The 16924-nt window shown below is 57.9% G+C and overlaps 1 protein-coding gene across 2 annotated transcripts; it reads left to right on the top strand.

Moving 5' to 3' along the window:
• The first annotated feature begins 1731 nt into the window (after positions 1-1731).
• On the top strand, positions 1732-15786 carry DUSP14 (dual specificity phosphatase 14). 2 transcript variants are annotated; one of them, XM_054209138.1, is made up of 3 exons: positions 1732-1890; positions 12201-12299; positions 13819-15786. In XM_054209138.1, exon 3 carries the CDS (start codon positions 13937-13939, stop codon positions 14531-14533), a length of 597 nt encoding a protein of 198 aa, XP_054065113.1. In that variant the 5' UTR covers positions 1732-1890; positions 12201-12299; positions 13819-13936; the 3' UTR covers positions 14534-15786. The 2 variants fall into 2 exon arrangements, with proteins under 2 accessions (XP_054065113.1, XP_054065114.1); XM_054209139.1 differs by lacking the exon at positions 12201-12299 and having other exon boundaries at positions 1745-1890.
• Positions 15787-16924: the final 1138 nt, after the last annotated feature.

Raw genomic sequence — 16924 nt, 5'->3', positions numbered from 1 at the left:
TCCTTAGATCTGAGATCACCCGGGGGTTCGTCTCTGCCCCTGCCACGGTGCAGCTCCGAGGAAGGCAGCAGCACAAGAGCAGAGCTGATGCAACACGGAGGCAAAGCAAACCTTGAGCTTGCAGAGCCGAAATCCTTACATTTTCGGTTTTTGGCCTTTTGAGGTTTTCTTAATTTGTCTATTTTTGTTCCTCACCCACCTCCGCGCTGAGTGTGACGAGAGCCTGCGCTGGAGAGGCAGGGTTTTAAGGAAGAGCGCTGGCTGTTATAAAGCAGCGAGGCTCTTGGAAAAACAGCCTCTGGAGCAATAAACAGCTTTGGTGCTGAGGGCTGTGAGGGACGGCTCCATCTGGGCTGCTGAGTCACGAAACCTGCCCAAGTGAGATACCAGCCAGAGGGCTCGGGGTAGGGGAAGCATCCTGTTAGGGATTTTTGCTATTTTGGTCCGAACATGCGACAACAAAACCAGAAAGCAAACAAAAGCGGGCTGAGATGGCAACGCTTCGCTCCAGCAGCTGGGGGGTTAACGTGGAGGCTGCCCTCCTCCTCCTCCTCCTCCTCCTCCTCCTCCCCTGCCCTGTGCCAGGCAGCCTTGTCCCATCCCCGCCATGGTGGTGAGGTGGGTGGGAGCAGACCCTTCCACCTTAGCCCGACACTTCCCGGCCGAAGCCAAACTCTCCCCTTTGCCATGTGGATCCCCCTGCCCGCGCTGTCCCTCCATGGGGACCCCAGCCCACCCTGGCCCCCAGCATGGCACCATGGGGAGCCATGGGAGCAAGGGCCCCCCAGGCCACCCTCCTTCCTCCCCCTGGATTCCCAGCACAGGGATGTCCTGAGTCCACAAAAACCGGCTCAGCTCCCTCTCCTAGGGCTGTCCCCCTCCCCGCATGGTACCTGCCTTGTCCCCACACACTCTGGCAGGGTCCCCATGGGGACATGACGTGTCCCATTCCTAACAGTCACCCCACCATATCCCTTCATGGACCCGGCCACATCCCCACACACTGTCATGTCCCCAGAGGGGCTCTGCCTTCATTGACTCTGACACATCTGCTTCCCCACAGGGCTCCCATCATATCCCCCCAGGGGACCCTACTTGTCCCCCGCCCCACAGGGACTCCACCATGTCCCCCAGGGACCCTCTCATGTCCCTTCATGGCCTCTGACACATCCCCATCCCCACAGGGACCCCCACCATGTCCCCAGAGACTGTCATATCCCCCCAGGGACCCTCTCACATCCCCAGAGGGGCCCCCCCTACATCCCTTCATGGCCTCCGATACATCCTTGTCCCCACAAGGACCCCACCACGTCCTCCCAGGGACCCCCACTTGTCCCCACACACTGTCATATCCCCACAGGGACCCCACCACGTCCTCCCAGAGACCCCCACTTGTCTCGATCCCCACAGGGCCCCCGTCATGTACCCCCAAGGATCCCCACTGTGTCCCTACACACTGTCGTATCCCCACAGGGACCCACACATGTCCCCACACAGTGTCATATCCCCCCAGGGCTCCCGTCATGTCCCCCCAGGGACCCGCACATGACCCCACACACTGCCATATCCCCCCGGGGACCCCGGCGAGAGGCCGCGGGCAGCGCTGCCGCACCCCCCCCCCGCCGCGGGACACGGAGCCCCGTCCCCGTCCCCCCCTGGGGCGGCGGCGCCTTTAAGGCTGGGCCGGGCGCCAGCTGCCTCCGCCCGCGGGCAGCGCCGGGCGGGCCGGGCCCCGCCGTAGCCTGGTAACCGCCGCTCGGCGGGCGGAGGGCGGCCCCGGCAGCGCCGCGGTCAGGTGGCAGCCCCACAGACGGAGCCCGGCGGCCGCCCGATAAAAGTCCTGCCCCGCCGCCCGCCCGCCACCCAGCGCGGAGCCGCCGAGGAGCCATGGTAAGAGCGGGGCCGGGCCCGAGCGGGGTGTGGGGGGGCGGGCAGCAGGGCCGGGCCCCGGGAGAGGCGCCCGGCCGGGCCTCAGGGAGGGAGGGAAGGAGGGAGGCGGTGGGCGAGGAGCGGAGCGGGAGCCGGGGCTGCCCCGGCCGGGCCGCCGGCTCCCCCCGCCGCTGTGAGGCTGGGTCTGCGTTCTGTACAGCTGGCTGTGGGGAGCCCGCCCGCCCCGGCAGGCAGCGCAGCCCCGGCTCTACCGGGGGCGGGGGGGGGGGTGGACACGGACGGACGGACCGACTGACTACCGGCCTCACCCCCCGCCGGTGCCCCTCATCGCGGCCTCAGGGCCGGCCGTACAGCGCTGCGGGGAGATGCCCCACCGGAGCGGGGTGGGGGAGACGGTTCAGCCCCGTCCCCGGTCCAGCCACGGTCATTGCCGGGGTCAGGGCAGTCCCGAGGCGGTGCTGGGACGGCGGGGCGGCTGTGCCCGAAGGTGCCCGAAAGAACTGGAGGAGGCAAAAACACCCTGCTGGCAGGGGGTGAAGCCCCCAGCGAGCCCGGCTGGCGGGGGGCGGGGGGGGGCAGTTGTTGGAGACCCGCACCCCAATAGCCCAGCGCGGAGGTCGGGGGTTTCCCCTGCCTTGACACCAGCCTCAGCCCACAGGGTGTTGCCGGAGCCCAGCGCCGACCCCCGGCTGCTGCCCCCCCGGGGTGACAGCCACATCCCCCCAGCTCGCAGGGCACCCTGGTGCTGGCAAACCCTGGCGCGTGCCTGCGGCCGGCCAGCCAGCTGTCCCCAAAACCAAACCGGTTGCGTGCGCGGCCCTTGACTCAGCGCCGGAGTAGCTGCTTTGAGCAACACTAGTAATCAATGAGTGGCATTTGGCTGTAGGGAGATTGGGAAGGATTATAACCTGTTCGACTGGGCAGCAAATGAGTCTTTTATTCTGAAGCTCTGAGTATTGACAGATGTCCTAATATCATGTTGCAAGTTCAGTTTATCCCTAATGCCACTGCCACAGGAATGGTGGACGGATTAGCTCTGGCAAAACAGTGTTTTCCCTTATGATACACCGGATCAGCTGTCCCTGCCCTGGCAGGGAGCACATTCCTCCCCCTGGGCCTCTCCGACCACCGTGGTGGGTGCTGTGTTCCTGGTGGCAGGCTCTGTGGCACTCCAGTTCCCAAGAAATGAAAAAACAAGAGTCCCCAGTTCGGAGGGCGTGTGCCAGTTCCCACCGGCAGAGATCTGCTGCCATGGCTTGGCTAACACAACCCTGGTGAACGTCAGGAGGGGAGCAGTAATGCAGCAGGTTTTAATCGATTTATGCCTAGGAGGTGTGAATGTGCAGCTCTGCCTGTCCTTCCTGCCCCCGAGGGCTTGCTGGGTCCTGGACAGGGGCACGCACATCCAGTCCTTCCTCCAGAAACAAAGGTGAAACCCCAGGGATTTCATCCCAGCCCTCGCTGCTCTGCAGGGTCTGCTCCGGGCTCTGTCACCGCTTCCTTGTTGGTCAGGGCAATATTGAAATTTGCATGGCTTAATTCAATACCTGATCCCAGCTGGAATCTCAGAGCTGGAAAGGCAGAGAGCTCACACTGCTCTAGTGCTAGAAACGTACAGGGTGTGGGGGAAAATCTTCTGTCTAAACCAGACATTACGGGAGGGAGGAAAGAAATGCAGAAGCCTACACAAGAAGGTCTCAGACAGATCTGTTCTTAGAGTCGGTACCAGCTTCGTCCCAGGGAACCGGCCACGTGGCACATCTGGGTGCCCAGGCAGAAGTCAGGAATGAGGAGAGCGGAAAAGGCATCTGGGCAAGGCAGCGGGGACTGGGAGCAGCTTTGCTCCTGCTCACCACGCACTGGCCCCAGCAGAGCTGTCTACTCAAAGCTGTTCACCAGCACAGCGGAGAAGCCTTCCAGGCTTCCTGCCACCACTGCAGGACCTTCCTTCCAGGGTGGTTTTCCCTGGAAGGTGGGGGTCATGCCTCAAACCAGGTACGGGAGCTTCTCCCAGCCCTTTTCCTCTCTAGGTACATATAAGCCTCGCCACACGCATGCTGATTTATCGCTTCCAAAAAGACACGCTGAGCAACCATAATGCAAACAGAAATTTTATCTAGCAGATAGGGCCCTGGCATTTGGAAATAGCCACAAAGTCCCTGAACATCAGCCCCGGCTTCCCGACTGCTTGCAAATAAAGCCTTGAACTGATAGGCAGACGCACTTCCCACCCTTCCTTGGGCACCTTCGCAGGGCTGGGGGTGGCTGCCCCAGCAGCGGTGCCTGCAGAGCACTCCCTAGTGCCAGCGCTACAGCTCGTGGGCTGGTCTCACACAGCTACTCCCCCCCACTTTTAAAAAAAAAATAAAAATAATAGAAATAATACTAATCAGGCAGGTTTTAGTTTCCCAGCAGGAAGGCGCAACAGGTGCCGCTGTGCTTGCTCCAGCCCTGCGCCCCGCACCAGGCAGGTTGGGGTACCTGGGCTGATGAGAATTAATTTCCCCCTCTGTCAGCGTCCCACCCCGCAGCGCAGAGGGTGGCGGCCGGTCCCTTCCCCTTGGGGGGAGGCTGAGCAGCAGCGAGTCCTGGGTCACAAAGGAAACTCAAATTTGCCCGGTGTACCTTCTGCTGAGCAAAATACAGTCTCACCAAGCCTCGAGCAGAGCTACTGGGAGGCGAGGGGCGCTGGCCCCGCGCTGTTTACACAGGAAGCATTTGCTCCTGCATGTAAACTTGATTTCCAACTAATTGATTAAAATTGGCCTCCCTTCCTGTTACCCTAAGCAACCCCATCGATGTGCTCAGAAGGTGACCTCATTCCTTACAGCTGCGGTGGCCGGGCTCCACCGACCAGCCCATTCCCATCCTGCTTTCTTGCTGCTCTCCCTTCTGCTTTTACTGCCCCATGCCGAACCGCTGCCTGGCCTTGGAAATCGTGGGCAGCCCCTGCCTGTAGGGGGTTCCTCATGGTCAGGTTTACCAGGGGGGTGCCAGGCTTTGAGACCCCTCCCAGGGAAGCATTCAGAGCATGCACCAGTTGGCAGCACCCCTGGAAAAGGTCCGGGTGAGCGCCAGCGTGGAAGCACCGGATGGTTTCCAGGGCACGTTGCAGTGAATTTGCAGCTGCCTTCAATTTTATGGGTTTTGAGGTGGGCTGGCAGGGAGGGGACAGAGCCAGAGCTGGTGCCACACCAGCAAAGAGGCACAACCCCCAGCGGCACCCACCTGGGAGAGCCCTGCGGTGCCAGCTGAGCTGGTCCCAGCAGGGTCACACACGAGCAAACACACCAGGTCCCTGTGTTTTGCTCAGCTAATAAGGAAGAGATTGTGTCCCTCCTGTCCGCTGTGCCTGCGCAGGGCACGTCCCCAGGAAAAATAAGGCTCCATCTTGCAGCACCCCAGGAGTTGGAACCAGGCGTGGGTCTGCTCCCCCAGCCTGCCCCGGCTCCTCCCCACATGCGCACTCACACACAGTGAGCAGGGGAGATTTTTCTAAACTCCACCTGCAATCCAGATGCCATCAGCTGGCACCGAAATAAGCCGTAGCGCTTCAGAACAGATGATATCTCCACTTGGGGCTCAAAAACAGCCCTTGGTTTTCAGCTGACTTACAGAACTGACACTGCACACAACTGTAGGATCCCATTTATGCCTTCTCAAGGCTTAATTTTGGGTGTTTAAAAGAGTGTTTCACACACCCGAGCAGGGTTTTTAAGTAAGGCGTAGATGGCCGCACTGCTGGCGTGTAGTGGGGTGAGCCCTGTGCCCCTGCTGCTCTCCCCAGGTGACTGCCACGCAGAGCACGGCATGCTAGAGCCAGCCAGGAGGCAGTGGCTCCGAAATAACAGACGCTGCTTTAAAAAGAAAGATGGTTTGTTTTTCTTGCATAAAATCCTCTTGCTGGTTGCCGAGGGAAGCTTGTCCCTAGAGCAGGGAGGCTGTGTCATGGAGTTTATAAACACCAGCGTGCTCTCGGTTGCACCCGTGCCCCGTCTCGCTCCGTCCCCGCACGCCGGCCGGCAGCTCTCCCCGTGGCGAGAGGTTTTGCTCGCAGCTGGCAGGATCCAGCTGTCAAGCGGAGGAGCAGCAGCCCTGACTGTTCCCGCTCCACAGCGGCGAGGAGGGGGTGGCTGCCTGGCAGGGAGCGTGTAACGCACCCGTGGGCAGGCTCTGCTGCCTCGCTGAGGAAATAGTGGCAGCGTGCATCAAGAGTCCGGAGCTGCCTCCCCCTGCCTGGGAGAGGCATGCAGGTGGCCAGGGATCCTGGCCGATGGGCCAAGTAGCATCCTCAGGGGGGGATCCTTCCAAAAACGTCACCGCCCATTTTTTCTGCTCCTTTGGTGCTGGGAGAATCACAGTCTTTGGCTCACAGAGTGAGGAGGGGCTGGCAGAGCACTGCTAGACGAGTAGGAGCTCATCAGCTGGGCCCATTGAGCTGATTTACAAACTAAGGCATGCCCTGATGGTCTGTAAGCGCTTGCGATGCTACCCGTGGAACATGCATTTTGCAATTGCTCGTTAACCCCTCGTAAGTTTGCGCAGTGTATTAACCTCAGCAGCCTGGTCGCAGACCAAGGCTCGGTGGCACGACATGACGTGCCTGCAACTGCGCAGAGACCGGCTGCAAGGGTGAGGATGCTGCTGCCGGGCTGCGGGAGGCAGCTGGGTGAGGCTGGCAACGTCCTGGCCGTACCCGAGCCAACCCAGGCCTGCCCAGAGCACCAGGCACGCCATCGGTGCCCGTGAGCTGTGACGCAGGAGCATCTGCTGTCACCCCTCCAAAGGCAGCATCACAGCAGGCTGGGACAGGCTAATTAGGGTTCGTCAGCCCTGCAGCCTAGAGAGCTGGCTCGGGTCATGGGAGCAGCCCAAATCACAAGTGTGTGGAGGAGGCAGTGCTGCACCAGGGGAAACCAGACTTTGTGCTCATGGACCAAACGTGTTTGATCTGGGGTCGTTAAGCGAGGATAAGCCTGGGGCCTGTTGCAGCCGTACCCTGCCAGTTTCTTGTGTCAGGGGGAGCCGTGCCTGAAACGCACCACGAAACCTTGGGGGAGTTACCAGTGTGCTCCTGCAAGTGCGGGAGACCCAGTTGTGCCGGGTGCTGTACGAGCAGCCAGGCCTGCTCAGAGCTTTGGGCAGACAGATTATTATCTTGATTTACCATCTGACAGCTTCCATACTGTGCTCACCTGGGAGGGTAACACAGGCTGCAAGGAATCAATCAGGGTTCATTTGAGGCATCCTCTGTCACAGCCCAAATCATCCCACTGTCTCCTCCTGCTTCCCCTTCCTTCCTTTCCACTCCAAAACCAAACTGCCCATCCCTTCCATCACAAGGATGTGCTGATGGCTCTGAACCACACACCCGAGAGGAGTCTGTAACAGCTTCAGGAGCACATCCACGACAGCCAGAGAGCAAAGACCCCAGCAGAACAAACAGTGAGCTGCAGTCATGGCTGTGACGCCCGGGAGAGCCAGGTCTGCCCAGCCTCCAGCCCGCTTCAGACTCCCATGGACTCAGCACAGGCAAGACCTGACCCTGAGAACGGCTGCAGTTTGCGCTCTCTGCTGAAATTTATTTTAAATGCTGTTCTCCAAGACCATTTCTGAAGCAATTTGCTGTTCAGCCTGGCTAGGAAGAGCCCTGAGCAGGCTCGTTCATTCAGCGCCTGCAATATTGACTCTTCTCTTTACTGCAGCATTAGAGATCATTTGTCATCTCCAAAATGAATAACTTTTCCTCTCCTGGGAAGGGGGAGAAGGCTTGCTTCGGTACTGACATTTCACATACCCAACCCACAAACCTGCGTCGAATCCCAGATAATGCTCTGGGGATAAAACCAGCGGCTTTGGTGCCTTTGCTCTATCAGCGGAGCGGGGCCCGCGACTCACCTGGTCCTTCCCACACGCTAAATTTGCCGATTATCTCTCGAACCCTGCCCTGCCCTGCTCAGCCACAGCCCTCCTGTCAGCCTTGGGGCAGGGGGAGCAGAACAGCCGCCAGAAAGCCAGGGGCACCCCGTGAGCAGCAACAGCACCAGAGCAGGACCAGCCATCCCTCCCTACCCGGTGAGCTGGCTACTGAGTCAGGCAGCTCCGGAATTTCATGTAGTCCAGGGGCAGAAGGGCCTGGGAGATGCTCTCACCTCTGCCAGGTACCAGCTACGTTGCCACGTTACTGACATACCGTCCAACACCATCCGCAAAGTCTTACTCAGGTCCCTCAGGAACAAGTCACAGCCTCTGTTCTCAAGCCAGAGGAGCACTTAAAAAGAGAAAATCCAAAAAACTCCTCCAAAAATCAAAGAAAAATTACCCAGCAGCACCAGAATAACAAACCAGAAGCTCAGACTTGCCAACTCATTGTCTAGAGACCGACAAGCAAGGCTCTCCCCTCCTGTCCTAGAGATCACAGTGTATTTAACTAACATCTGCCTGTTCGCCTGTCTTTTGAGCTTTCAGAGGTGTTTTCAAGCCTTTCTCAGGAGGTCTAGGAACCAGGAATGCTTTCCTGTGGGAATTTCAGCCTTTGTTAGCAGGACTGTCTTCCCGGGAACGAAAGCAAAAGAGACAAACTCCAGCTATTGCAAGATTTGGAAGAACAGAGCCATAAGCATTGCCAGCAGCAACCTTTCCGAGGGACTGGAGCACCCCATACACAAACCATTACGTTGGTATTGTTGCATTGCTTTGGAAACCCTCTTGCCTGGAGAGGAGCCACTCTGATGCCAGGAAATCCAGCCCAGGTGGGATACTGGTACCAAACTGGTCACACACCACCAGCTTTCATGGGAACAGCTACCATGGGCAAAGCGTCTGTGCCCGTCTCCTGGCAGACCCAACTACAGATGAACCACGCAGCTTAGCCTCAAGGTACAGCAGAAACACGCGCAGCACCCGATACGAGCCGGCCAGACTTACCTGAGCAGCACGGCTGGGAGCAGTGGGTCTGCAGGACGAGGTCCTGGCCACAGTGGGTGCTGGAGAAGTGCTCCCCTCCCCATAAACCTGCACCCAAGGAAGATGCTGGCCGGGAGCTGTGTGGAGAGCACCTGGAGGCTTTGAAGACCAGACTCATCTCCAGGCTGTAATTACCCACTTGCTTCCCCCACCCCTGATTATGCAGATGAGAGAAATGGCAGAACCCACCAATCTGCCGGGGAGGGAGGCGACTGTGCCGGTCCTGCCCCTGTGTCACCAGGGCCAGGGACCCCAGGGCCCCCCTGCCACCCCAGGGCCCCCAGCCCTCCCCAGCAGCGTGAGCACGTGGCCGCAGCTGGTCTCTGGGCATGGGGAAGACCAAGGCAGAGCCTGGAAAGGGGCTTGCTGTGGATCAGGGCTGTTACAAGATTAATTAATCCATTAATTGGAGTCAGCTCAGCGAACGAGGATGTGGTAGCAGGAACACCTGGTCGCTCCTGGCCCACCACCAGCCAGTCTTTGCCAGCAGGGCCACACAGAACCCTCTGGGAATGTCAGCCCTTTGCAGGAACCCACAGCCACATCCATCTCCTTTGGAAGGTGCTTTCGGCTGCTCCTTTGGAGGCAGCCCCGGGTCTGACCCCTCAGTTTGTGAGCCCCCGCCACCTCCCATCGCCCTCTTCACAGGGTTACAGCCGTGACAAGCCAGCCGTGACTGGGGACACTGACTTCAGGCTTGTGTGACCACACAGACACTCATCCCAAGAAGAAAAAGGAGGAGAAACAGGTTTTTTTTTAACACGAGATGGTGCAAACTGACTGTCTCGGTGCAGCCCTCCCCATCTGTGCCGTGGCTGGATGGGGCAGAGCTGGACCCGCAGCCAGCACCTCTCCCCTGCCCATGCCAGGAGCCTGCTGGCCACTGCGCTGGCCCGTTCTGCCACTGTCCTTCATGGGTACCGCAGGTGGCACAGCCAGGGCTGGCCTCTGTCCCTGCCTCGTTTGATCTTCAGCTATTTTTCTCTTTTTTTTGCGTGCAGCAACAGCTGGGAAGAGGCTTTTCACTCTTTGCCTCTCTCTCTGCCCCAGCACAATGACGGGAAGTCCTGCGTGAAGAGCGACAGTGTTAGATTACAGCGGGGACACGGCAGGATAAATCGGGTGTGTTAAGAAAGGCAAATGGAGTTTCGCGGGAGCGAAACAGCAGACTTCAGGCGAGCCTTTGTCTGAAGCTGGCTGGGGCCAGGCAGGAGGGTTAGGAGAAGGAGCGGCTATCGGGAGAGAGAAAGGCTCACACCTGCTGGCCTGGTGATGGCTCCTCATCGTCAGCCAAAGGCGCCGCACCCAGCCTCTGCCATCCCAGGCAGACGAGGCCCTTTCATTCTCAGGCTCCCTGCAAGCCGGCAGCTGCTCAGCCTGGTGTGTGTGGGCAGGAGGACCGAGGCTTTGTCACATGCCCGAGGCAGCATGTCGCAGTCGGTGGCATCCCAGCCAGCTCCTGCTGCGAGAGCCGTGAAACGCGGGAAGGGACGCTGGCACCTGCCCCTCTCCCTTAGTGCCTTTCCCCAGCATCTGCTTCCACTGAGGCCTGCAGCAGCATCCTTGGCTACCAGGGATTTGGTCTGACTAGCACAGCAGCCTTATCTCTCGCTTACATAATGAACTCCTCTCCAAAACGTTAACTCTTTCTGGATGAGAGCTGTTCTGCTTCGAGCAGAGGTAGCGCTGCCTGGCATCGGCTGTTTGGAGACCCAGGGAAGTGGTGTTTAGCAGGAACCCGAGACTGTGGGCAAGTAGCCCCTGGTCCGATGGCCCGTCGGTCTGGGCCGCTGTGCGATGCCGTGTTGGGCATGGGCTGCATGCGGTGCGCGGGCGGTTTGCTGCCAGCCCGGCGGCGGCAGAGTTTGCAGAGCGAGCCCAGCCTGTCACATGCAAATGTCCGGATAAGTTGCTGCCTGCAAACAGGAACCACTTTATGGAAAGCAGCAAAGCCCTTCCCATCCCGCCCCAGGGAGCAGCCGGAGCCCAGGTGCAGCAGCGTGGACGTGGGGCAGGCGAGGTGCTCAACCCCAGGCAGCGCGTCAGGGCCGCGCCGGCGCAGATTCGGGTGCCCTGGTCTGTGGGAGCGATGTGGGGATGCTGCTGCCCCGCTCCCAGGGGTGCCGAGGCACCAGCAGGCCCCTGGCAGGCAAGCGGGACGGGGTGCCGTGGCAGCAGCACCCGCTGGTCCCAACCAGCGCGGTTGCAGGTTGCCCTCCGCTAACGTTTCTCAGCCATCCTCAAGGGAGGTGCGGTGTTAAAAATCCCGTTTGGGTTTGTCGTTTGGCCTCCGGCCGGCTTCTCTCAGCTCCCCAGCGCCTGCCAGAGCCTCCTGGCCCACCCTGCCTCCCGGCAGCCCTGCGCCACGGCCGCGCTGGCAGCACCCTGCACACCTCCCCGGCCCGCCGTCGCGCCGAGCAGCCAGCCTGGAGCACCGAGACCCGCCAGCCGCAGCCGCTCTCCCTTCTCCAACCCCAGCTCTGAAGCTAAGCCAGCCCATTTCCCCCTCGCTCCCGCTCCGGAGCTCAGCATGCAGGTTCCTTCATCATTTTAAGGCCACTCATGGGGGAACAAAGAGTCCTTTCCGCAGCCTTCCCTCTGCACGCCCTGTCCCAGAGATGGATGAGCCGCATGGAAGCAGGGAGGGTCTGCCTTGCTCAGAGCTGGTTTCAGGGCAGGTGTTATTCTGCTCTCCTGTGGTCCAGCAGCATTTCCCAGCAGACGGCTGCCTCACCTGCACTCTGGGGACTTGTGTTATTTCTGGACTGGCTGGAGAAGTAGCAGAAGTGGATGCTGCACCCATCCACCACTTTCCCGCAGCGGGAAGCCGTGGGTTACGGCACCAGCTCTGCCCGTTCCCAGTCACCCCTGTAGTCCCAGCAGTGCCTCGGGGAGCAGGAGCAGGTAGCACAGGAGCAGGGGCTCCCAGGAGTGCGCTTTGGGCACCATCAAAAGAAACGCAGACCTGCCCCAGCTCTCTGGGACTAGGCAAGAATCTTGGTGGATGCTAAAGGATACATTAGAGCAAATTAATTACTTACACTTATTTTATTTTTTTTGAATCATGACTTTTGTACCGCACTCCGATTCCATTGGGCCTACCGAGATTTTCAGTGCTGTGTTGGCAGCAATTGGTGACATTACGCTGTCGGCAGCAAGTGCCTTCGCGAGGCCTCTGTCTCTCCCTGGGGAGCAGGCAGGGAAGCCCTGGTCCTCCCTCCCACTTCTTGGACAACCACCTAAATCAGGGGGCTTCAACATACCTCAGTACAGGGGGCTACCTGGTGTCCTGTTTGGGTCCAGCACAAAGGGACAATAAACCCCGTGCTCTCTTCTCTCCCCAGCACACCATCGGACACGCTCTATGAGACGTCCCACCTTCAGCAGCCCGCGGGGTCCCTGTGCCGGTCGGTGATTCGGAGCAGGACAGTTTGTTACCAAGTGTAAGTGCCCAAATCCTTCGCGTTGTCACTAGCAGCTATTTGAGAGCAGGGATTTCCCCTGCTCAAAGAACTTTATTCCTTTGAAAATCTGTGCCTTTCATTGCTGCTCCAGCTGGGTGACCGCGGTGGGGGTGTCCGCAGGGGAAGCCGAGCGCTTGCAGCTGCAGCAAAAGTCGTCTTGTTGGGGCATGAACTCTTGCAGCGCCGGCACTTTGGGCCCACGGTTGCAGGAGCTGCTCAAGTAGCTGCCAGCCGGGAACAAGCCACAGAGGAGACCGTGTTATGCTCATTAAGTTACCATACCGCAAAGCCATGCCAAAAATCCGCTGGCAGCATTACCAGCCGCTGCTGAGACTTGCCGGTGTTTCCCGGAGCGCAGGATGCAGACAGACGGCTGCACTGTCGTGTCAGGGCCGGGGAAGCCGCCGTCGGGGTCTCTCAGCCCTTTGAGGACTCTGACCCGCAGAGTTAACTGCTGGAGGGACAGACGCCCTCTCAGCTGAGGCGCTGAGCACCCCCCCAGATCTCCTCCGTGCAAAGCCCGGTGACGCTTTGGTGGGCTCAGACGTCCCTGGGCAGGGCAGGGACTCCCCAGACCGTGCTGGCAGGAGCCTCCTCCACGGCCCCTCTTGGGCTGGAGAAGGCACAGCTAAAAGGGACTTGCAAATTATTAACGGTCTGGGGCTCGTCCCCTTGCTTGCGGCTTCTCCCTTGGCTTTGGAGAAGTCCTAAAGGAGTAGGGGAAGTAAAAGTGGGTCCTTCCTGGGGGCCACAGCGGAGGCAGCTGGGGACTCGTGGCTCATGCAGGCGAACCCAAGCCCTTGCGGAGCACGTCCTTCTCCAAAGCGTTAGTCAGTCATTAAAGCAGCAGGAAAAGAGCCTCCCCTGTCCCAGCCTCTGCTTCGGTTTTGCTCTCAGCTTCTGACATAACCAGGTCACTCTTTCCACACTTCCCCAGCCTAGATGAGAGCCGATTAGTGATCTGGATGGACATGACTCACTGCCTTTTCTAATGAGCAACTTTCCTCTGTTTATGTACTTTGGCGGGGCCTTTCATATACCTAAAAAAGGAGAAGGGTGGCACTGGGGAGAGAGCAGGGTAATGTGAATTGCTGGCATCTGCCGCCAGCCCCAGTGAGCTGCGTCTCACCATCCCTTTGGACTCTGGCCAGTTGGGAAGTTGCTGCTTTTGAGCATGGAAAAGGCGTAGCTAATCTTCCACGTGCTAATCCGGGTGAAATGCTGTCCAGGCCCACAGGTAGGCTGCTTAAACCCTCGACGAGTAATTGGAGCTAATTAGGCTGGAAGATTTTTTAGTTAATATCTGTCCAGGCAGTGCCTGGGGGCCCCACGGTAATAAGCACTTCTGCAAATCCAGAAACACCTTACCCCACGGAGGTTTGCCAGCAGGAGGTTGTCCAGGCCGCGGCAGGGCGAGTTGGGTTTTCCTGTTCTCTTGCGTAGACGTGGTCTCACCGGGCAGCTGCCCCACTCACGTGGCATCGCTTGTGTTTTGCAGTGACTAAGCGGAGGAAGCTCTTGCTGTCCTAGCACCACCAGGCCAGACAATCCTTCTCTTGGCTGAAGATCTCGTTGGATCCCTTCCCATAATGGAAGCGTGAGTGCCGAGATCCTCCATGACCTCCAGAAGCCACAACTCCTTACCGAGAACTCTGATGGCTCCACGAATGCTTTCCGAAAGTGCCCTTGGGGGCATCGCCCAAATCACCCCCTCGCTGTACCTGAGCCGGGGCAGCGTCGCCTCCAACCGGCACCTGCTCCTCTCCCGGGGAATCACCTGCATCATCAACGCCACCATCGAGATTCCCAATTTTAACTGGCCCCAGTTTGAATACGTGAAAGTGCCTTTGGCTGACATGCCCAACGCCCCCATCTCCCTGTACTTCGACAGCGTCGCCGACAAGATCAACAGCGTGGCGCGGAAGCACGGGGCCACCTTAGTCCATTGTGCCGCCGGTGTGAGCAGGTCGGCCACCCTCTGCATCGCCTACCTGATGAAGTACCACAAGGTGTCCCTCTTTGAGGCATACAACTGGGTCAAATCGAGACGCCCTGTTATACGCCCCAACATGGGCTTCTGGAGGCAACTGATAGACTACGAGAGGAAGCTCTTTGGGAAGACGACGGTTAAAATGATACAGACACCATATGGCATCATCCCAGACGTTTATGAGAGAGAGAGGAGACCCCTGATGCCTTACTGGGGAATTTAATGTGACTGCAGACAGGAAGCACAACAGAAGGGACGCGCTGTGCTGAGTCGACCAGACTGGAGACATTCCCTTCTCCTTCTACAGCCAACTTTGGTTCTTTACCATACAGCAGAACCTCAACTAATTCTCACCTCACTAACCTGCAAGGCCAACGATTCCCTTCAAAGCATTTCTCTCTACAGGGATTCCCCCATCCGCATTTCTCTGATTTAGCAGAATGAGGTCTCCTTATAAGTTTGTTCCTTTCATAAAGCCTCCCTCCCTTTTTTAGTCAGTTTATTAGTATCCTATGAGGAAAGGCCTAAAAGGCATTTGGCAGAGTTAATGAACAAAGTGCGCTTTGTGATGCGGTAGCCTGGATATTTCGTTAATAGCTTGTTTGCTTCCTTGCAAAATCCTGTAGTGGCTAGGGAGCGGCACTAGCACGGAGGGAGCGAGGTCCTACTCTACGGCAGAGGGTTTTTCCAAGAGCCAGGAAGGCAGGCGTGCAGGGCTGTGGTGCTAGTGCTGGTGTTTTATTTAACATCCGTAGTGACTCTCAGTATATAGTGTTTGAGATCTTTAGTCAGCTCTTAATCTGTATTAAAAGTCAAAAAAAAAAAAAAAAAAAGAAAAAAAAAGAGTGAAGTCAGTCCGTGTCGGCCACAAGCAAAATAAAATTTGAATTATTCAAATCAAATAAATACAAGATCCTTTTTCATTCATTCCATGCCAGGGCAGTAGTTCTGGAATACACTTACACTACTGAAAAACGCTGGTGTTTTTCGTGGGTGGAAAGTAAACAGAGATCTTGTCCAAACGTGGCTCCAGACAGAAGCGAGAGGTTAGCCCATTTCTAACTCACTCCATTATGTCCTCGAGGTTATGTTGCATTCTAGAATTATTCTGCGCAAAATGGCGATCTGTTCGACCTCCCGGACAAGGATGGCTTTACGGAGAAGGCTTTGCCTTGTTCTGTGCGTGACGAGAACGATTCCAAGCCGAGACGTGGGAGAAGCCTTTCCGTGGCGAAGCCGCTGCCTCCCGGACGTGGCTCCCTCCCGGCGGACGGGAAGGGACTGGTTTCGTGAGAGCGTGACCCGACCCCCAGGAGAGCATGGCAAGTCCCTTCCTCGAAGAGACATCTGTGTCCTCTGCGGCATCGCTGGAGGAGGAATACGCAGATTGCTGGATGCCGAGATAGCTATCTGATTTAAATGAGATTCTATACTTGTAAAAAAAAAAAAAAAAAATCAATAAAGATTAAACAAGAACATGTGTTGGTTTCCTATGCAGAACCGTGCTAATGTAGCTCAAACGACAGCGAGAACACGGTGTAATGCTGAGCCGTGGCTCTAAAGAAATCTGGACCTCAGTCTTGAGAAAAATACGGCGATCTGTTCCTGTTGCTTGGCTAATGGGTTCATACGGTCCAGCCAGGTGTCCTGAAATTCCTGGCCCTCATCGCAAAGGCCAGGCAATTCATCTGGCTATTTCAAAATTTTTATCTTCTGAAGGCGTGGCTGCACAGCCGTGCTTTTAACGACCACTAGCCACGGCGAAGGGTTTTCTCCGAGCTGAACCACAGCGCGGGGCGGCTGCAGCGCAGGCAGGTCTCCGGTTTCCCCCCACTAAAAGCCACCAGGGCTGAAATGCTGTTATTGCTGATACAAAACTCCACAAATGGCCTCAAACTCCTTCGGGTCAGGAGTAAAACCAGACCTGGCTGGAATAAAAGTGTAGATCCGAGTGAATTTGATACGGAGGCTTTGATCAGCTCCGACCAGAAGACGGTTTGAAATGTACCCTGGAGACGAGCGTTTCACCAGACTGGGCAAATGCCACTTGCTTAAAAGTTTCTCACCGGGGGAAGGAAACGGTGCTCAGTAATTTCTAGGCTCCGGTCCGAGGTCCGGCAAGGTCAGCAAGGGCTGCTGGAGAAGTTCACAGGCTTTAAACTGGGCCCAAGGCCACTCGCTGCGGGGGCCTGGTGGGACGCGGGCCCGAGAGAGCGGAGAGGGAGGGCAGCCCTGGGTTCAAACCGAGTTAATGCCAGACCTGTGCAGGGAGATGCCCCTGTGCAACGAGTTACTGCGAAGGCAGTCGCAAGGGCGTCCAAAGCCCCAAAGAGGTTTCCTGTCCACACAACACAGCCCGTTCTCCCTGCAAACCCTGCTTTTAGCCGTTACCCGGCACGCGCCGAGACAAAACTGCACACAAAAACCACCCCAATACTTCAACACCATTTTTTCCAACAATATCAACGCAGCAATCTTGGTGTCCTCCAGCACGAGGCGTACGGAGCGCGGCCCCACGCTGGCAAAGCGAGGTCTCCTCCTGCTTTTCCAGACGAGCAGGGTTGAAGTTTTGGCCCACTGAAGTATAAGTGAGTTTTGCCATCGGCCGCGCGCG

The sequence above is a fragment of the Rissa tridactyla genome, chromosome 7 (genome assembly GCF_028500815.1).
Source record: "Rissa tridactyla isolate bRisTri1 chromosome 7, bRisTri1.patW.cur.20221130, whole genome shotgun sequence".
Lineage (NCBI taxonomy): Eukaryota > Metazoa > Chordata > Aves > Charadriiformes > Laridae > Rissa > Rissa tridactyla.
The sequence above is the reverse complement of the archived record's forward strand: the minus strand, read 5'-3'. Positions and strand labels throughout refer to the sequence as shown.

Bases quoted from the DNA above. Each gene is read 5' to 3' on its own strand.
- DUSP14 (XM_054209138.1), top strand. From the start codon at position 13,937: ATGACCTCCAGAAGCCACAACTCCTTACCGAGAACTCTGATGGCTCCA.